Here is a 22682-nt window from a genome sequence, read left to right as displayed (position 1 = left end):
GAAATATTGTGAGCGCTGTGAAGAAAAACCCCAAAACAACAGTGACATCAACAAGAACATCCACAGGGCAGGGGTCAAGGTATCACAATCCACCGTTTGAAGAAGTCTTCGAAAGGACATACCACAAGATACAAAGTACTCATCAGCAGTAAGAATCGGAAAGCCAGATTGAAATTCACAAAGAAATACAGAAATGAACCACAAAAGTTCTGGAAAAAAGATTAACTTCTACCAAAGTGATGGAAAGGCCAAAGTGTAGAGAAAGAAAGGATCTGATCATGAGCCAAAACATACAAGGTCATCTGTGAAACATGGAGGAGGTAGTGTCATGGCTTGGGCTTGTATGGATGCTTCTGGAACAGGCTCAGTAATCTTTATATGATGATGGTAGCAGCAGAATGAATTCAGAAGATTACAGGAGCATTTTGTCTGCCAATTTACAGAGAAATGCATCCAAATTAATCAGGAGGATCTTTATCATTCAGAAAAAGCAGTGATCCAAAACACACTGGCAACTCAACAAATTACATTATCAGGGGGGAAAAGGTGGAAGGTTTTACACTGGCCAAGTCAATCACCAGACCTTAACCCACCTGAGCAGCATCCCCCCCTCCCCCGCCCCCAAAACAAACAACAGCTGAAAGCGGCTGTGGTAAAAGCCTGGAAAAGCATCACAAAAGAACAAAGCTAATATTTTGGTGATGTCTGTGAATCGCAGGCTTGATGCAGTTATATGGGATTTGCAACCAAATATTGTGTTATTTTTTATTTATAAATAAAGTGTTATTTACCTTCATTCACTTCAAGAAGTAGCTGTTCCTATACTTTTGCTCACCAAAAAATTGGGTGCTCTGATACAAAAGATTCTATGGTTTGTTATTTGACACTCCTAGATGTAAATACCAGGAAATAAAAGCTGAAATCCTAAACTCTCGCCTCATATCCATCTTTTGATCTCAAACCCAAATGTCTTTGGTGTATAGCACAAAAAAATGAATTGGTCTTGCCGTTCCAATAGTTTCAGAGGGGACTGTTTGTTGTTCTATCACAATTGATGGTAAAGTGTTTTCTTAGTCTGCTTTATCAGTCTGGATTTTTAATCTACTGATGTTTTTTTTTTTTTTTTTCATGTTTAAAGGCACGTGCCCTGTTTTAAAGATGCTCATTTAGACACGATTGAACAAGTCAGAGAAAATTTCAGCAACCTCGGATGTTGGATATTTTAATTATCTGAATGGGTTGCCCAAAAAGCTGAGTCTGAATACGGAAAACTTTTCCCACTTAAATATAAATGTTACTACAGCCCTTAGACTTTAGAAAGAGTTGACCTTGTTAGACCTGGGGAAGGCTCAAAGATAAAAAATATATATATATATATATATATATATATATATATATATATATATATATATAAAGTAATAATAATAATCATTAATTTCTAGGGTTGTTATTTTTTAAACATTGGGGGTTTTTTTGTTTTTTTTCCAAAATTGTATTTTCCCATAGATTTATTTTTCTGTGAACACATTTACGAGACAGTTGAGACAAACGAGAGGAATGACATAGTTGAATGTTTATGCATATTAATAATTTCCTGTAAAGCACCCTTCCAAAACCTCATCCTTGACCACATCCAGACCAAACCGCAGCCAGAGCTGAATTTTTTCATGGTGCCAAAATATAAGGACCTTACTTTAATACTGACTGGAAGATAGATCTAGTCATAACTTGCTACGCTTTGTAGCTCATCTGCATACAAAGTGGATTAGACAGGAATAGCAAAGTGGGTTAAAACTGAAATTTGAATATATTGAAGGCTTTTAAGGAAGCCATGAGGACTGTATTTGCATATTCAAGGAGGCAAAGTCTCTGTTATTCAAGGTCAAATGTATGACGTTTTTTTAATGCTACCTCTTAAGTTAATATGCATCTGGTTTTGGGCGTCTGGTATAATAAGACTGAAAACATCCGTAAAAAAAAAAGGACTCTCCTTTTTTTAGAATTAAATGTACTTAATAGAAAGTGAAATAAAAAGAACAAGACAAAAGTGGGTGAATGTTCCTCATCCGTGTTTGAGCGAGGGACTTCAGCGGTGCGCCACATAACAGACCAGTGACTCTATGTATCTTGTGAGGGTTATAAAATCAGTCCGTGCATCACGGTGTCATTTATATCCTCAATAAAAGTGCTTTTTTCAGCCCCCTTGATATCCCAACTCACAAGGCATGCATGCAAATGAAATTTGGATAGAATCCCAAGAAAGATGATTTTTTTTCCCACCCCTTATGGCATCGTTCCTGTCTTCATGTGTGGTGCTGTGGTCCTGATGTGAGTCGGATGATTGTTATTCAGCTGTAAACCCTGCTTGATTCTGACATTATAATGTCAAACCAGTTGCAAAGGCTTTTATGTGTGTGACAAAAAAGAAATCTTGTGGGAAAAGTTTGATGTGTTGCAGGAGAGTGTGGAAATGGAAGGTCGTGAAGGTGCAGGTGTGTTGATCACAGTTCTGTCGTCTTCTTTTTGGCAGCGTGTTGTGGGAGCCGATGGGCGATGGCAAGCGCGTGATCTCTCTGGCTGAAAGCCACATCGTGCTCTGGGACCTTCAGGAGAGCTCCACCAAGGCCACGGTGAGATAGCAGCCCTCTCATTATTTGATAACCACTATATCAAACACTGCACACCCAGCCTGCAATCTGAGCCTGTTAGACAAAACACACTTGAGTCACCATCATTGTACTGAAACTTCAGTCTAAATTTTAAATGGTCTGCACTTATATAGCACTTTTTTAACCTTAGTGGTTCCAAAGTGCTTTACACTGTGTCTCATTCACCCATTCATACACACACTTACACACCAATGGTAGCAGAGTTGCCATGCAAGGCACTAACTTGCCATCGGGAGCAACTTGGGTTCAGTGTCTTGCCCAAGGACACTTCGGTATGTGGAGTCACGTGGGCCGGGAATCGAACCGCCAACCCTACGATTAATGGACAACCCGCTCTACCACCTGAACCACAGCCACCCGAAATTCTATACACCTTTATTTCTGTAGCATAGCTGTGAGTATCATGGATGAGAAATTTGATACATTTCAATCCACCGAGAAGTGAAAAGTTAAACTGTTTACTTTAAATTTATAATGGAAGTCTCAGGGCAGTACTTGAGTTTTGGCTATAGTTGTGAAATTAAAACTAAAACTGTTTACCATTGCCATTCAGAGGGCTTAGTATGAGACCGACACGAGAGAATGTCTTAGCAAAGCTGTCCTTACGTAGCTTTATTCAGTACAATAAAAACTACTATGGTTAGTGAAGTTTTCCAGAAAGTTCCACGTGCAATTCGACCCACATAACAACTCTAGTAATGCATAATCAGCTACTTTTCAATCTGAAAAGTACCCCATCTCTGGATAAGCTAAGTTAAATATCTTTGACCAAAGAATTAACAAACTCTCTGCGTTGATGTTTATTGATGCAAAGTAACAAATAACAAGCAACATTTGAATTATTTGAACTGATTTTCTCAATCCAGTGTGAATGGGGTGTGAAGCGATGCGAATGCTCTATCGTGAGATAGAAGATAGAATAGAAGAGGGACTCTGTACACAAACTGAGTCACATAGAACATGCTTTGTAACAAAGATGTCTGCAGATTTCAACATAGAGGAGGACTTTCATTTTTTTTTTTGTTTACTTTCGCATCAAAAACACGAAGGTGTTATGGTTCTCTCATGGAGATCTATGCAGAGGTGAAGATATTTTGTGAATAAAGCTTAATTGTAGTTTTTTTTGCACACACACAGCATTCGTATCGCTTCATAAAATTGGGATTAAACCACTGGAGTCACATGGATTATGTTCACGATGACTTTATGAATTTTGGTTACTGGACTATAAATGGAGAGACAGAAATCTCCCAGGTTTCATTAAAAATGTCTTCATTTGTGTTGGGAAGATGAACGAAAGTCTTATGGGTTCGGAACGACATGAGGGTCAGTAACTGATGACAGAATTTTCATTTTTGGGTGAACTGTCCCTTTAAGATGCACTGGCTAGACACTGAGTAGAAAAATTCTGGACTATTCTTCAAAATTTTTATTTATTTATTTATTTATTTATTTATTTAAACATGTTGACGATCTGATGATCATGGTCAATAATTTCACTAACACTGCTAAGAATGATTCCTCATTACAAAACTTTCTGTTTAATCTTTTAATCCTGACATGAACTTGATGAACTACAGATGATTCACAAAGGCCATTTTCTTGAGCTTGAGGAGATGGTGAAAGCCCCTGTTATGGTATAGTCCCATTAGGTTGATCTTTTCTCCTCCCACAACCCACTGCCTGTGCAATTAAGATGTCCGCAGTACTGCAAGTCCAGATGAAATGTGAGTTTAGGTTGGTTAACTTAATGTCCCATTAGTGAGGAGCCGCCGTGTTGAAGGTATTCATTAATAATGCGCTGCAGTCATTACTAATTAATTTCTCGCCGACTGAAATTCACAGGCTGGACGTGTCTCGGGCCTTTTAGGACGTAACCCTGACTTGACATTTGAGAGCCTGTGTGCGCGAGTGGAGAACTGCGAAGACGTCAGCTCCTTTCAGACCACGAGCACCCAGCACGCACCCACGCGCGCACACACAAACACACTCGACCTCTGCAGAGGTTACTCACGAGGTCCATGGTCAGCCTCTCTAAGCAGTCACGCTAATGTCAGCTTTGTATGCAGAGCGAAAGGGGGGTTATCGAGTGACGAGGCCTGTTGAGAGAGCAGCGTCCATTAAAAGAGACGTGAGAACAGGAGAGCGAGAGAGAGAGGACGCTCAGTCAGGTTCTGGCAGCGCTGATGAGAATGCTAATCTCCCTCATGCAAACCTCCCATACACACGAAAACATGCCAGCTCTCTTCATCTCGTCTATCCCCACATCCCTTTTTTCCTTCTGAGCCAGAACGCCTCACGTTGATGTGTTCATCATGGCTGCGTCCTTGCTGCTGCTCAGGCTGTAAAGCTTTTTTGTTTCTTTTTTTTTTTTTCCTTCCCCAAATCTCTGTGAATTCTGCTCGAGAATTCGACAGGCTCACGACTTCACGGCTTACCAAACACCCAAGCTAAAGCCAAGCCAGCTTAGCAAAACAGCACAGTGTGAGAAATAGCAGCGAGCTTTCAGTGAATCTCATGAGCGGGAAAGGAGTGTATGCCATCATACCACTGAGTTCACGCTAATGTTTAATGGCATTGAGGCTAATGGAGGTTGGCGAGGGTGGAGCTTGTGATGGGCACCGCAGCATAAGATGTGTTCCCTTCTTTCATGTCGTAATAGTGAAATTATAATCCATATTTATTTAGCACCGTTCAGTTCCAGAAAAATCTCAAGGTGCTTCATATGAATGAAGGAAAAAAAAAATTTCCCTAGAAGAATGTTGGATGGTAGAGTAATGAGTCCCTACCCGGTGTGAGTATGAGGCCAGGATCGATCCACTCTAGCACGCTTTTGTGCTCTGGCTTTCCTCCAAGAAGCCTTCAAAAAATAAAACCACTATAGGAGGAAAGGCAGGGTAAGATCTGGCTTGTCTATCTGTTCGTACAGCGCCAAGTGATGAACAAAGCAACACAGGACAACTCCCAAACACACTCAGTACACTGGCCTTTGTTTATTATTATTCGATATGGCTACATTGTTTCGCTGTACTTCATTCTATCCCAAGACTGTCTTTTCCAAGAGTGATGATGTGCCCTTCTTCTGTTCTTTTTCTTTTCTAAACCATCCTGCCACGTTGTCGTTAAATTGTTTTATTGTCTCACGGTCGTCTTTTAGCCTACATTTCCTCAAATCGCTTATGCAGCAGTTTTACGTTTTCTCATTAGATATCTACTGTAGTTCAAAATGACACCATGTACTAATGTAGGCAGGTAGAAAAAAACCCCCAAAAACAATAATAAGCTTGCAGTTACCTCAGCAATATGTCATCACACCTTAAACTGAATGCAGACAGCAGCATTAGGAGAAGATAAAGCCGATTTTAAGCTGAGCTGGTTCACTGAGTCTGCTTTTCCTTATGTTGATTCCAGGCAGATGGAATATTTTTTTCTCAGCTCTTCTTCTTACTGGCTTTAAAAAAAAAAAAAACGCACACACACACAACGATCTGTGATAAGGGTAGAGAAAATGGCCAAATTTTTGTGGACACCTCACCATAACAATCATGTGCTTTTTAGGCACCCACAAACTCCCCTTTGCACTTAGATTAAACTTCACTCTTCTGGGAAGGCTTTCCGCTAGACTTTCAGCCACAAGAGCATTAGTGAGGTGAGGAACTGATGTCGGGCGAAGGCGCCTGAAGTCAAATTAGTGTTCCAGTTCATCCCAAAGGTGTTCAGTGGGTTTGAGGTCAGGGTTCTGAGCAGGACACTTGAGTTTTTCCACTCCAACCTTGGAAAATCATGTCTTCATGGAGCTCACTTTGGTTATCATCATGCTGGAACTTGTTTGGGCCTCTTAGTTCCACTGAAGGGAAATTGTAACGTTACAGCCTAGAAAGACATCCTATACAATTGTGCGCTTCCAATTTTGTGGTGAACAACCACATATAGGTGTGAGGGTCAGGTGTCCATAAACTTTTGGCCATATAGTGTATATGTGGTAAGATTTTCCCTTAATTAACATAATGTACTGCATCAGTTAGAATGAACAAACCATGAACTGTATATTAATGTACCACAAGTTATAAATGTTAATAAAGTAACAAAGCAAAGTTGATCTGCGTACTAATTGATGTTTGTCTAAATACCAGCTATATGCATTTGTATTAGTCTTCAACATTAATGTAAATTTAAATCTAGTCACTAAATGTTGAACTCAGGTCTCTAAGTCTAAATACTGGCACCCACAATTTAGCTTTATTTATCATTTTTGTTCAATTAACCATTTACATCCAAACATATTAATGAATTAAAACACTAATTCATGTTAGTCATTGCAGACGAGCCATTTCTAATGTATGGTATAAATATTGATTCATCCTCAGCCTTTATCCCTTACAGAAACATTGTAAAAATTACTCAAATGGTGTTTCAAGCTACGTATATATTCTGTATTTTGTCCATTGAAACTCGCCTATAGAACATTCTAGAAAAGCCATCAAGGACACTCAAAGACTCACAGCAGCTCCTGACATTGATTTTCCAATGAAAAGGTGAAAAGTATGGTTTCTATCTCGCAGAGGTAGCCCTGTCTCTTTGACTCGCATCAATATGAGCAGTTTCAGCCTTCAGGGCGTGTTCACCGGTGCACGATTTCCGCTCTCAGGCCGTCCTGGACAGGACACAAGCCTGCTAAGGCTCCTCTGTGAATATGCAGCCAATGATTGAGATGTGTGTGTGTGTGGATCGATTTGCCTCTCCAGATCTCCAACAGTGCCACCTTGGAAGGCAAAGGGCAGCTGAAATTCACCTCGGGTAAATGGAGCCCCCACCACAACAGCACCCAGCTGGCCACTGCCAACGACACGGCCATCCGAGGATGGGACCTTCGCAGCATGAGGTGAGCTCATGGGTCAGAGGTCACAGGCTCGAGCAGAAAGCTGATGAGATATTTCCATATTGCTCTGAAAAGTTTTAGCTCTCCACCACCACCTGCTGTTTGATATTCCGTCCTCATATTGTTAGATTCTATGTGAGAAGGTACAAAATAGTATCTTTATGGAAAATAGAAAAGAAATTCATATTCATGAGTATACAGTACATACCTTCCTAAAAATGTGTAGCATAATCACTGGATGTTCAGCTTTATAGTTGATTTGCATGTTTTTATAATTATTATAAACAATGCTGTATTTAGAATGACCTCATTGGGCAGTATTTGAACCAAAAATGATTCATCTTGGCAGGCATTTCATTCAGTGTTATCACATGTCATAACATTTGTTTACTCACAACCATTTGCCAACTTCTCAGCTTAGATAAAAGCTGTGCTTTTTAAATAAATATAGATTTGTTATGGAAGAGCACTCACCTTTGTGCTCACCGTAATTATCCAGTTAATAGTGTCAGCTTCAGACATTCAGCACATAGGCCATAGAGTGTCTGGTATCTTTTTGTACACTTTTCTGGCCGCAATTCAGAATCTTAAACTAATCTGATTGGCTCACCGCACATTCATGCGACTGTTTGAATACTGCAATGAGCTTATATTGAATACACGATGAGCTTTTTGAAGCATGAAATAATACATTCAGAGAATCCCATCTTTATTGAAGATTTATTAAAGCGTTTTATTTTAAAAAGTTGTGAGTAAATAATCTGATTGACTACAGAAAAGGGTCTTTGGTTGGCCAGCCGTCATGTCAATCAAATCACTTCTTCCTGTGAAATTAGACATACCTTTCCTGTGTTTTTATTGACAAAGCATCCATGAGTCTGGAAGAATTTTTTTTTTTTTTTTTTTTTTTTTACACTTTTCTGGCCACGAGTTTTAGAATCTTAAAGACTGCAATCTGATTGGCTCGCCACACTTCCATGCAACGGTTTGAATACTGCAGCACAATGAGCTTTTTGGAGTGTGAAATACTCACTGGACTGAAAAAATGTTCTTAGAACCCCGTCTTTAAAAGTTATTAAAGAGTTTTGTTTTGAAGAAGTTGTGATGATTAAATGAGATAATCTGATGGGCTACAGGAAAAGATTTGTGGTTGGGTATATGCCATGTCAATCAGGGTATCCGCCATGCCTCTTTGTGTAAAATGAGATCCTGATGTACCAGACTTTTGCGCGAATGCTAGAAGTCTGGCTTTTTACATAACCTGTCTGTTAGGTAGTGTTATGTTCAGTCGCAAAATTGAATAAACAGAATGACTATGCTGATCATTTTTGAATGTAAATATGACTGTCAGTCAACTTATTTGGGAACATATTCCTCAGCTTGAGTGATCAGAGGTGATCTGTTCGCCATGTTTTAATGCAAAGACTTTCATGGAAAATACCAAAATAATAGTAATGCATTTGCAGAGAAGACTTTAAGCAATACTGCAGCTAATTTGTGACGGCCTTTATCTTCAGAGTTCAGAATGCACCGTCAGTGTCGAATGCTGCGACACATTGTATAACCGAGTATCGGCGCATCTCTAATTTCCATATACAGCCACGGTTTCACCTCGTGTGTGACGGCGTGGTGTGTGCCACTTAGTGAGGCAGGGCTGGTGCAGTGAATCATATGAAGCAGATGGGCGATGGAATGAAATGAGGCTCTGTGTGGGATCTACAGCCAGAATAATAATCACAGCACTATTGATCCCTGGGATAACACAGAGCCAGACCTTGAGAGGCTGAGTGAAGGAAAGATGGAGGAAGAGTGCAGAGCAGGGAAGGAGAAAGAGAGCGAGAGAGGACGAGATAACAGCAGGAACGGAGAGGAGATTAGAAGAGATAGCGAGGGATGGACAGTAGAGATACGAGACGAAGCGGAAGTGGAGTGAGAGTTGGAGGAAAATGAGAATTGCACTGAGATGCATGGCAGAGGAAATACAGATTAAAGGGATAAAAAAAGTGAGGCTATAAGAGTATCAAGGGATTCACTAAATGCTATTGTAAATTATATTAGCAGCCTGCTTTTGTTTTTCTTTTACATATTGCGTAAAATGACTAAGTAAACAAAAAAACCCTACAGGTTTATGGACAGTAAGTTGGATAGACATCGTAATTTATATGTTAATATACAGGGTTTGGGCAAAATAACAGAAACAGCACATGAAAAAAAGTTTTATTCTGTGATGATTAATACATATAGAACCTTAAGGGGCCATGCATTATTATTATATATTATTATTATTATTTCCCTTCTTGTTTTCTCGTGATCTCGATGTAATTTTATCACGAGAAGATCTCGCGCCTTGTGAACGGGACTGGCATGCGTGCACATTGGCGTCTTTACCATCATGAATTTAATAAATTCTCGCTGTAGAGATGGACTTCATCTCCGCATTAATAGAAAGGGGTGTCCCCCTTCTCACGTATCGGACACTAATGTGGAAGTTGTCAGTCACTGACAGACATAGAGCTGTTTCGGCTTGAGTGAGTCCCTGATCAAAGTAAAAACGAATTTGTTTGTCCATGATGCTACAGGATTGCGCTAAGCTTTCCGTGCCTTCGGAACAATCAAAACATGTCATGTCGATATCACGGGAAAACAACTGTTTTGGTCTAGAGAGATCACGGGAAAATTAAGTCGTAATAACAAGAAAGGAAAAAATTATAATAATGCATGGCCTCTTAGGGCTTCTATAAATACAGTATTGTTTCTATAGTAACCACTAATTCACAATCACTTGTCTACATAATTTAAGGCAAATAATAAACAGGTTTAAAAATTTATTATTTAACAAAGAAAAATTGTTGATATGGCAATATGGTTCTTTCCATAAGGAGAGGTTTATTTCACATTTATTAAAGGAGTCTTCTGTGTCAGCACTTTGTAACAGTCAGTAGGTTTTCCGCCTTGGAAGAGGCTTCAGGATAGAGGACCTTACACTTTCTGGTTTCTTGGTAACATGACAAGCTTCAAGAAAGGAATGAAAGAGAGGCTGGTGAGGGAACGATTGCTTTAACGTACCTGTGCTTACATAAGTCATGACAGGGACTAACTTGTCTTGCAGATGTTCTATATAGTACAGGGAAAATCCTATAAGACCTTTGGGTTATATCACATCACCCTATCATGGATTATTTTCATGCACAGCATGCACCATCGTGTTTTTACTCTTTATGTATCAGGGCGTTTGAAAACTGTTTGAGAATAATAATAATAATAATAATAATAATAATAATAAGCAATCAATCAATCAAAATGAATTATATAGATTGCTTAAAAGGATATTTACAAAAATGCTCTCAGTCTCCAGAAATGATGTTGCCTTTTTGTCCAAATATGAGGTTAGACACATCCCTCGCTCATCAATCAGCATGGGGAAATAACAAATAGGGTCATAATTGAAAGGTTGAAAGTCTGGAACAGTTGTTAGACATTATAGGGAGATGCTCAGTGCTGTTATTCTCTTCTGGAAAGGTTACAGTAGAGACTGTGGGGTGCCGATTATTTGGCAGAAAATTCATCCACTATTTATTATATTTGGGGGAAAAAATGTGTTAAAACCATACAGCATACACACGTGTTCAAAATATCATTTAAAACAATAATAATAATTTTAGCTCCTTTTTCATGAGGGGTGCCAATAATTCTGAAGCTAACTGTACTGAAGAGAAGGATTTCCAGATTTACAGATGGGCTATAGGGCTGGAAAGAGATTGAAAACACACACACACATACACACACACACACACACACACACACACACACACACACACACACACACACATACAGTTCTCTCAATGCGTCCAGTTCTTTCAGCAGCTGTGTGCTAGCAGTAAGAGTGCGGTTCTCTTCTGCTCCACTGCCCATCAGACATCCTCCAGAGTGTCTGTGCTGGCTTGTCAAGTGGAGTGTGAGTCAGTACAGCACTGCCCTGGTCAAAAACGTCAGCTCTCTCTATACTTCACACCAACGCGGAGGATAGCAGAGCGCAAAATAAGCAGAAAATAGCAATCTTATTAAACTTATTAAAGTGGATTCAAAGATCAATTACAGCTGTTGTTTGTTGGTAGAGAAGCTAGAGCCAGCATTGTGCTGTTAAGGACTGACGTAATCTGTAATTACATAAATGCGTCAGTAACTCTGCTGTTGGTCTCCTGTGGAAAGGCTACTTCTGAGTTCAGTGAGCCTTCCTGGATTTTACAGCCTAATCATGCTAGGAAATGATTTCGCTCCATGCGAACGGACGACAATAATCACACTTAAAATCCCGAGCATGTGTTTTCTCAAGGCTATTTAAACATCAGCCTCACTTGCACCATGTGCACACGCACCATATTATTTATCTGGTTTTATAGGAAAACAGGAAATGAGCTGTACATCAGGCCAGTGTTTCATGTCGATGTTCTGTCTGTTCATCAGTCTGAAGCCCTGCTTGCACCTCTGAGGCACAGTGTGAGAGAGCTAGAGCATGCGCACACACACACACACACACACACACATATATTCACCACCACCCTGCAACTGTGTGAACACTGTGCATTAGCTGTCAGCTCTGATGCCACACTACACACAGCATCTCATGCAAACAGAAACAGAGGTATGTGCTGCAGTGTAGCTTTCTGAGAGACAGGAAAGGACAGAAGAGATAGAGAGTGTGTGAAGAGATACAGAGAGAGCATCTAACTGCTAGTGAAATTGCAGTTGCAGAGATGGCTGATAAGCGAGACGTGATTACAGCCTGATCGCTACGTGATTATTCGCATTTGTGTGCAGGACAAATAAAAGAACTCGGCTAATTAAAGAGCCGTGTGCCAGACGTGTGCAATTCCCCTGTTGTTGTTTTTTCTAGTCGTTCTGTGGCTATAGTGGTTCTTCTTCTCAAGGTGCACACAAATGCTTCATACAAATACATACAATGATTCATACAAAATACGTAAAAAAAAAAAACGATCCATACAAGTTTCATACAGATGCTTGAAAGATATATAAATGCTCGTTTTCGACGTTTGAAATATGCTTTAGAAAAACGGCTGAAATACTTTTAAATAGTATAAATGAAGACACAAGAAGACTACGTAAACATTTCATAGGTCTGTAAATTCACGTCGTTTTGCCAGCTGAGCCGGTAGTTCCAAGTATGCTCTGTCAATAGCAGGTACAGTGAGGAGTTTGCAAGATCCGTCATTTATTCATCTTTATCATGGTCAGGGTCGTGGTGAATCCAAAGCCTATCCCAGTAACACTGGGGTGAAGGGGGGAGAATTCATCCGGGATCGGACTCCAGTACATGAAAGGGTGCACATCTAGCGGCAATTTAGCATTCTGCCTACATGCCTGGGAGGAAAACCAGAGAACCCAGAGGAAACCCACAGACCAGACATCGAACCAGGGACCCTGGAGCTACGAGGCGGCATTTACATTTACAATTTGTGGCAAATAGCTTCATACTACTTCAAAATAAACCTACAGACCTGCAGTCTTCTTCGGTTATGTTTATGTCACAGGAAGTAATACAAATAAGAAATAAAACACTGTGTGATAACGGCCCTCCCACAACATGTCTCAAAGTGTTTCATTTTTCTTACAACACGGCAATTTGGCAGCGATGACATTTTTAAACACTCTTTATTCAGTATACAGCTACAATTAATGCAGCTATAAGTATGTAGTCATTCCCTCAACACCTCTGTCCTGAAGACTTTTCCATGGAGACTGTCATGCTGACTCCTTTGGCTTGCACGTTTGCAAGATTTGAAAATTCAACAGCACTCTGATATAATTACATTTAATTATGCCAAAATCGTATAGTAGTGTTGTTCCATTTCTTATCTACTTTCCATATGAACTGTCCAGTCATTTCTCCATAAAGGTTTATTGAAAATATAAATAAACTTATGATCCTTACTTATCTTTAAGATTATGATTACTATATTTCAGTCAGGTATTTTTTTTTGTTGGTAGATTGAGGTCACCTCTGGACCTCCTGACTTTGGCTCACTCTGATCTTCCATTACCTTTGTAAACCTTGCTAACCTTGAAAGCATTTTGCCATGCTCTGAAAATGCACGTGCTACCCACACCAAGCTTTTACCCCTTCTGCTAAAGCAGGCAGAGACCCTTTACCTCCTCACCTCATTTCTAATGGATGTGTGAAATGCTTTTTGTGCGTGCGTGTGCGTGCGTGCGTGTGTGTATGTGCACATATGCTGGGCTGTTGTCATGGCAACAGAGGTCCTGGACATGACCAGATCTCTTCAGTCGTGTCTTTTCATCACCACCACCAGCTGATTGGTGCTGGAGGGGGGGCTCCGCTTAACTTATGTGTACAAAAACCAGAGGGGGAGCTCTGCTGACTGGACCATGTCATATCCCGAGGCCTGATCCCTGTCGCTTTTTTTGCAGAGTGTGTCCCTGAATCACAGCTCAACCCAGGATTTGCCTGGTCGGGTCCCAATTTCAGATTTGCAAGCGTGGAAGACTTTGGAGCGGCAAGGCTAACCCAATTTCCTGCTCCATTTCTCTGGCTAGCTTTAGCAGCCACTGCCCCTCGACCTTTAGGGGTGGAGGAGTTTGTAACCAAAGGCTAACGGTCACCACCGTTACCTCTGCATGGCGGTAGTGATCTAGAATACGTCTGCTTTGGTTCGTGATACTTTTCAACAAATCGAAAGCTCTCCCTTTTAGGAAGATGAGATGATGAGTGATGACATTTTTTTTTTTTTCCCCTCAGTCTACTCTGTTGATGTCTTAATATTCATACATCATCTCATAATGGGACCGGACGTTTTAACCTTTGCCTGTGCTTGGCAACCACAGGCTCCCGCAGAACGATTTGAATTGAGACTTTAATCTTGACCTAATTGAAGCCCCCACGCTCCCCTCTGGTCAAATTTCCTCACCCCTAGTTTTAATAAGCTTTTTAATTAGCATGTTAATTGCATAATGAGATCAGTGGACGAGAGATAGCCGGCTAACAGAGACAGAAAGAGCAAAGGGGTGCAGTGGGCTAGAGATGTTGAAGGACCCCAGGCACCCCTGTCAGTCGCCCATACTAATGAAGCCAAGGTCCTTTAGACTGAGTTCATACACATGCGGTGGCTTTTACAAGTTCTTGCAAACCGAACACACGCTCTGCTCTGGGAAGTCATCACTTTGCATGAGGACTAGAGCAGCCTGCAAGAAGCTTTATGGCTTGTCACATTTTTATGACATGAGATGGAGGTTTGGCCTTCAGAGCTACAGTGCCAGACTGGTTTTTGATTCATGGGAAATCTATGTAAGCCCTCGCTCTCTCTCTCTATCTCTCTCTCTTTCTCAATTCTTTTATTTGTTTCCTCCTTGTGTTTTTCCTCTCTCATTCATTATCACTATATAGAAACTTCTTTTTCCTCTCACCCACACAGTCAGATCTACTGCATCGAGAATGCCCATGGGCAGTTGGTGCGAGACTTGGACTTCAACCCCAACAAGCAGTACTACCTGGCCAGCTGTGGGGACGACTGTAAGGTCAAATTCTGGGATGTGAGGCACATCAATGAGCCTGTCAAAACCCTGGAGGAGCACTCCCACTGGTTAGCGGCACACAAACACACGCAGAGTATAGAAATAAACACATAAACATCGCCTTTGTGTACAAAAGCAGATGAATTTCAGCTCATGCATGACCATCCGTATAAACAAAGGATTGTCGCACGGATTTGTAAGCTCAACTCACACTGAAAGCTTGTGTTTTTTTTGTTTTGTTTTGTTTTTGTTTTTCCTCGGATGTGCTTTTTGTGTCTTGTGTGTGTTGACATTTTAATTAGCTTCATAACGGCAACAGTATTTCGTGTCTCGTTTAGAGGTCATGTATATGAGGCAGTTTGTAATTTACCATTCCAGTTCACATTCCCAGCCAGCCAGCCAGCCAGCCACACACACACACACGCACACACCAATCGCTCCAGAAAGTGTCAGACATTGGATGCTATCTCTCGAAAACACAGCACCACTGTATCAATAACAACCCAGTTTTGATCCTATTTAGATAAGAAATTATAGACCCGCAGCGCGCCTGCGCTTTTTTGTCATTTGTTCAGTTGGCAGCGAGGCCTTGGCTGAGCTTTGGGAGGGAGGAATTAGGGAATATTTTGGGACGGAAGCAGATTAGTTAGACTGTAGGAGCAGGGTTGACTGAGCCAGATTTAGCTGTCGACAGCCAAGTTATCCTCCAACAATCCCCTTCTATGAGGGGCTGGGATCGTCTCCTGAGCCATGCCTGAGGCTTAGACAGAGAGAGAGAGAAAATGTTAGCGAGGTGGAAAAACAAGGAGAAAATTGGAGTAGGAGAAGGAAATTAGGAGGTAGCCAGTTTTTCGATAGAGCAGAATTAAGCGAGAAGCCAAGTTTCTAAAAGAACAATGAAAATGGGTTTCTATAGGCAAACCATTCACAATGCAATACATCCATGTCTTAATTTACTAAACGTTTGAGTGTGTAAAATGTGAGATAAATCCCAGAAAAAAAAATATATACAGTACACGATGAATTATTAGCCGAGTCTACAGTGGATTGTATCTCTCACAAGAGCAAAATAACATGCTTTGCAGGTTCACCTTAATGAATATGTAATTTGGCATGTTTCTGCCTAATAGCGCAAAATGACACAGAAAGATTCATTTAGCACCAGCAATGTGCTTTACTAAACCCGAGTATAAACCTTTTTTCCACCATTTGGAGACAAAATAAAAGCCTTATTTTATTAAGCTTTGTAGAAGTAGTCTCAGTAACTCACAGCCCGTAATTGTTGTTGTGCTTGACTTTACACATACATCAATCAGCCATAACATTAAAACCACCTGCCTAATATTGTGTAGGTCCCTCTTGTGCTGCTAAAACAGCTCTGAACCATCAAGGCATGAACTCCACAAGACCTCTGAAGGTGTGCTGTTGTATCTGGCACCAAGATGTTGATGCCAGATACAGATCCTTTAATTCTTGTAAGTTGTGTGGTGGGGCCTCCATGGATCGGATTTGTTTGTCCAGCACATCCCACAGATGCTGGATCGGGTTGAGATCTGGAGAATTTGGAGGCCAAGTCAACTCCTTGAACTCTGTCATGTTCCTCAAACCATTCATTCTGTTCCTGAAGAGTGTTCTGACACCTTTCTATCATAGCCAACATTAACTTTTTCAGCAATTTGTGCTATAGTAGCTCTTCTGTTGTATCGGACCAGACGGGCTAGCCTTCGCTCCCCACGTGCATCAGTGAGCCTTTGGGTGCCTATGACCCTGTTGTCGATTCCCTGGTTGTCCTTCCTTGGAACACTATTTGTGGGTACTAACCACTGCATACCAGGAACACCCCACAAGACCTGCTGTTTTGGAGATGCTCTGACCCAGTCGTCTAGCCATCCCAATTTGGCCCTTGTCAAAGTCACTCAGATCCTTACGCTTGCCCATTTTTCCTGCTTATAACACATCTTCATCATCGTCATCTTCAAGAACTGATTGTTCATTTAATGCGTAATATATGACACCCCTTTCAGGTGCCATTGTAATGACATAATCAATGTTATTCACGTCGCCCCTCAGTGGTTTTAATGTTATGGCTTATCAGTGTATTGGTGACAATTCTCTTTGAGATGCGATCACAAAATGCCTATTGAATATAATTAGCACATACGAAACAATCCTTGGTTCCTCTCAAGGTTTCAACGTCATGTGTCAGAGTTTTCCTTGCCACCATCGCCTCTGGCTTGATCATTAGGGATATATTTATACATTTATCAAGTTTAGATACGGAATATATTTCTGTAAAGCTGCTTTGTGACAATGCCCAGTGTTAAAAGTGCTACAAGCGCCCCACAAATCAGTATTTGTTATTTGGGATTTTTGTAAATCAGGACTCCTGTATGCAGTATTTAATGTTTTTTTGTTATTGCTGTTATTATTATTATTGTTGTTGTTGTTTTAGGGTGTGGAGCGTGAGGTATAACCACTCCCATGACCAGCTGCTGCTTACAGCCAGCAGTGACAGCAGAGTGATCCTGTCCAACATGGTTTCCATTTCCTCTGAGCCCTTTGGCCACTTTGTAGATGACGACGACCTCAGTGACAGTGAGGAGAATCATCATGAGGAAAAGTGTGTTTCCCTCTCTCTGTTTCACTTCTGTTCCCTCCTTTTCCTTCTCTATATGGCAGATTTTTGTTTTGTCATCGTACTGTGAATGGCACAGTGGTGCAGCCTCACAGCTCCAGGGTTCAATGCTGAGTTTGTCTGTGGGGCGTTTTACATGGGATTTCTCTCGGGTTCTCCGGTTTCCAACAACCTCCCCCCCCAAAAAAATACAGGTAGATAGATTGTGTGTGCATGGTACTCTGTGATGAATGAGTGAATGAGTGAATGAACACTTCTTCAGACTCTCTGATGTCATTGACAGCTGAGATATAACAGTAATGGCAATATGGCAAAAATATCATGTGGGGGCGGTTATGTCGCATAGTACTATCGAGTGTGGGGATGACATGAGGATTTCATTACAGTACAGTAAAACAGTTGAAACCTGTCTTTAGCAGCAGTTACACTGGATTTTTGCCTTGTGAACTTACTCACCAGGGTTTAGCCAAAATCAGCCGATGGAGTGATGAGAAATTATGTTGACTGGGGAACAGAAAAAGCTTCTTGCCAAAGTAAAAATGGTAATAATAATCAATTTCTCATTGTTTTTTCGTCTTCCAGAAAGCCGTGACCCGAGCCCCATGCTTTTGTTTTCTATTGGACCACACTTCCAAGAGATTATTATCAAAGTTATTCTATTTATTATTAAGTTCATATCATTGTTATATTAGCCTATTTGACTGGTGGGTCAATTGAATGAATTTACTCCAAACCTCAATATCTCAAAAACAAGTCGTCCTGTAATTAATGTTAACATGGATCTAATTGCTAATTAAAATAGAAATGTGTGGAGAGTTAGAATAAAAAGCTCTATGACTCCAATAAATAGGAAAAATATTACTGTACACATTTAATAAATTAGCTTTACGCCCTGCTTGACTTTCTCTATTACTTTAATACGTTCCTGCTTTAATTGGTGCTGCTTTGTCTTGTACGTTGCCCAGTTTCCCAAAAAGCATGATTTGTGCTGCTTATGTATAGAAGGGGTTATGATAATAACCGAGTGCATATGCGACCAGGTGCAACTGAACTTCTGTTTGGTTTGTGCAGGAGCAAAGAACCACTACAGGACAGCATCATTGCTACATATGAGGAGCACGAGGACAGCGTGTATGCGGCAGAGTGGTCTTCAGCCGATCCCTGGCTCTTCGCTTCGCTCAGTTACGATGGGAGGCTTGTGATTAACAGAGTGCCCAGGGCTCTGAAATACCGCATCTTACTGTAGCATGACTAAAGCGGTGAGCGAGAATGAAAACCGTTTTTCGGACGGCTGAATGCAAGAGAGACGTGAGTGAAACGAATGTTAAACACTGAGCAAAGTAATGAAAGAAAGTTGGTCTACATCTGCATTAAAAATACACGGCTGCTATTAACACTACCAATTAGAGGCAGCCCTGGAGAGTAGAGTGATGGCTGCAAGGCTGTTTGAAGGAGAGAAGGCTGGAGGGCATGGAGTGGCATATGGCTTTGAAAAAGCCCCTCGAGTTGATAGCCAGCATCTATTCTGTTAGTTCTGTTAGAAGCTTGCTTTATCTCGCCCAGCCTCGGGCACCACTGCTGAGTAGAAAGTGCAGCTAGGGAGAACAGCGGGGCTACTCTCCTCTAGCCTTCACTTCTCTTCTCCATTACATACCACAAGCACACAACTCCAGCTATAGGGAGAGAGATGAGAAATGAATCTGCATCCAAACTTTAAAAGCGTTAACGTGACGTTTTTGGTGCATTTTACCAGCTCTGTAATAAGTAACATTTTGTTATTTAACAGCTCGATAAATCGTGACCGTAATATTGTAAGGTTCTATCTGGGTTAAGAATGAATGGGAGATGGGACTTTATAATATTAAAGTTTGGAAATGCTGTCAGTCTGAAACCTGTACTGAAAAAAATGATATCTTAGCAAGTAAAAATATACTGTTTGATAGCAACAATATATTGTTATCACATGTAAGATTATTCAGACTGTTTTCAGAAGCTTTTATTCATTTCAAGCTATACATTTGTCTTGTTCTGATTGGTTTTGCTTCTTTCTAGAAATAAATGCTTAAAATTAAAATAAGAAAAAAATTTCAAACATTAAATGAGTAAAAATGTCTAAAAATACGTTTAATAATCATATTTGGTTTATACCTATTATAATAGGAAATACTACATAAATCTGACTATATTCATGATGTTTTCACTAGCTAATATGTCATTTTTTGCAGTCTAATGTCCTGCAATGAACGGTTTAAATTCTTGTGAGCGTATTTATTTTGCAAATGTATCAAATGTTCTGCACGGTTTAATTGATTGTTCTGATTATCCCTGTACATTCCAAATAAAATGGATTTGAAAGGCCAAGAATTTATACTTCGGCAGTGTTTGTGGCTGTTTTAATGCACTTCATCGCATTTTCAATACATTTCTTCATAGACAGTGTCACGTTTCAAGGTTGAGGCGGAAGCAATCGCAGATTTTCAAACAGTTTAATAAACGAACAAACAACAAAACAAATAAGTACGGCACATGTCGTCATATCACTATTTCCGCCCATAAGGTCAACAGTAAATAAAATATCACTCGAGTCGACATGAGTTTATACTGTAGTAGTATTTACTTTAGTTCTATTCACATAGACATGTTACACATTGAGTTTTTAAATGGTAAATGCATGATGGTTACTAATATTAATTAGCTAGTTATCTTATTTTTAACAAACGAACGCATTCATAGAAGCGCCTATGTTTTTTCTCCGCTTTATACGGTCCCCTCTGAAAGTATTGGAACAGCAATATCGTACTTGCTATATATTGAAGACACTTGGATCTGAGATAAAAATAATAATAATAATAATAATATTAGACGATAGGTTAGAATGTCAGCTTTCATTTCCTCATGTTTACATCTAGATGTATTGAACAACTTGGGACATGGCACCTTTTGTTGAACCAACCCATTTTTTCCAAGTGAGCAAAACTATTGGAACACATGACTGTTTGTTTCTTGCTGCCCAGGTGTGCCCTGTTAAATTGATTGTTTAAAGAATTAATAGCTCTGAATGTTTACTCTTGGCTTGAACCCTAGGTTTTGCCTTAAAAAGGATAAATAAACATGAAGTCCAGAGATGTGTCTATGGGAGAAATGCAATCCATTTGGAAGCTATGAAAAGAGGGAAAATCTATCAGAGCCATTGCACAAGCGTTAGGCATAGAAATGCATCTAATCTAATTGGGAGGAACTTCATCATGCAGCAGGACAATGACCCAAAAAGTACTGCCAACTCAACAAAGGACTTCATCGGGGGGAAAGTGGAAGGTTTTAGACTGGCCAAATTAATCACCAGACCTTAATCCAGTTGAGCAGCATTTCACCTCCTGAAGAAGAGACTGAAAGGGAGAAACCCCCCAAAATCAACAACAGCTGAAAGAAGCTGCGGTACAAGCCTGGAAAAACAACACAAAAGCAAAACGCAACAGTTTGCTAATGTCAGTGGGTCACAGGCTTGATGCAGTTATTGCAAGCAAGGGATATGCAACCAAATGTTAAATGTTATTTACTTTAATTTACTTTATGACTGTCGGTTCCTGTACTTTTATGCCATGTTTTAAGTTGTTTAGCACATCTAGATGTAAATATGACGAAATTAAAACTGAAATTCTGATCTGTCGTCTCGTATTCATCTTTTGATCTCAAACACAAATGTCTTCAATGTACAGCAAAAAAAAAAAAAAAGAGAATTGGTCTTGGTGTTTCAATCCTTTTAAAGGGGACTCTAGCTTGAACATTGCCAAGTTCAGACTTCCCACTTCTGTGTTAAGTCGAATTGATTCTGTATGTTGGCGCATTTGCTTTTGAAACAGGAAGTCACATGATGGTGTGTTGAAGTGCTTGACTGGTTTGCATTAGCATTTGAGATTCATCACACCTCCACTGGACAGTGGGTTAGTGAACTAGCTAAATCTGAAGCACAGCGAACAGTTTATAACAAGAGCATTTTTTCCCACTGCCACCTTCACCCATGCCTGTCGACTTTAATAAAAGATGCTGTGTGTTTTTGGAGATCTGCCATACTGTACATGCTTGCGCCAAGGTCGATCGTCAGTGGTGCCACATGATATGTGATCTAGAGCCGCAGGGGTCATCATCGGGAGGCATCTGACATATCTGAATGGAAGGCTTATAATTAATTTATAATATTAAGCTGCTTGATAAAATGATTGAGAAGCCCTGATGGTGTACAAAGATGGAATTGTTTTCTCGATCATTCTGAGGTACCAAGACACTGAACAGCCCCACTCCGGTAAAACACTCCTCTGAAAAGTACCTTACATAACTAGTGAACTTGCACTAATACCTTTTTTTTAAAAAAAAAAAAAAAAAAAATTGGACAGAAAAAGCCCCTCCAAATGTTAATTCTCAACCAAGGGATGGTTGGAAAATGGAATAGTGTGCAGGAAGATACATAGCCAAAAATGCCCAATAATCCATGTTTTCTGCTAATGAGCTGCTGCTGTAGAGCAAGACCTGCCCCTGGGGGTGCAGCACAAACATTCTAGAAAGCATTTAATTGGACGATCACAAGACTAGCACAGGAATGAATCATCCAAAAATGTTAATAATTTTCCCAGAAGTGACAAAATTAAGATTGGCAATTCCATCCCAAGTGGTCCAATAATTGTAAAGTTGGTTGCTTGACCGTTTAAAATTTTTCTAAAATTAAAATTACTTCTTTGTATTGGCATTCCAAAACTGATAGGGTTTTTAAAATTATGATTTTACTTGGTTTAACCACAACGGCCATCTTTGTGCTGTTTACGGAAACGTCAGTAGCTCGGCTCAGGACGGTCCTAGCTAGCACAAGAATTTATCTCTAGAGCACATTACAAGGTACATGAATGTATGTAAATATTTTGCACATTCTTGTTCCTTAGACTTGGACCTTAAGTCCAAA

General features: G+C 40.2%; 1 protein-coding gene across 2 annotated transcripts in view; it reads left to right on the top strand.

The window, feature by feature from the left end:
* Positions 1–20092, top strand: part of eipr1 (EARP complex and GARP complex interacting protein 1) — a 39816-nt gene extending 19724 nt beyond the window's left edge. For both annotated transcript variants that reach the window (XM_053632160.1, XM_053632161.1), the window contains 5 exons: positions 2531–2630; positions 7415–7551; positions 14997–15164; positions 17549–17716; positions 18803–20092. In XM_053632160.1, coding sequence (XP_053488135.1) covers positions 2531–2630; positions 7415–7551; positions 14997–15164; positions 17549–17716; positions 18803–18977 — 748 coding nt within the window. In that variant the 3' untranslated portion in view covers positions 18978–20092. The remainder of the gene's footprint in view (positions 1–2530; positions 2631–7414; positions 7552–14996; positions 15165–17548; positions 17717–18802) is intronic.
* The last annotated feature ends 2590 nt before the right edge of the window (positions 20093–22682 follow it).

Source organism: Ictalurus furcatus, chromosome 9 (genome assembly GCF_023375685.1).
Source record: "Ictalurus furcatus strain D&B chromosome 9, Billie_1.0, whole genome shotgun sequence".
Lineage (NCBI taxonomy): Eukaryota > Metazoa > Chordata > Actinopteri > Siluriformes > Ictaluridae > Ictalurus > Ictalurus furcatus.
The sequence above is the reverse complement of the archived record's forward strand: the minus strand, read 5'-3'. Positions and strand labels throughout refer to the sequence as shown.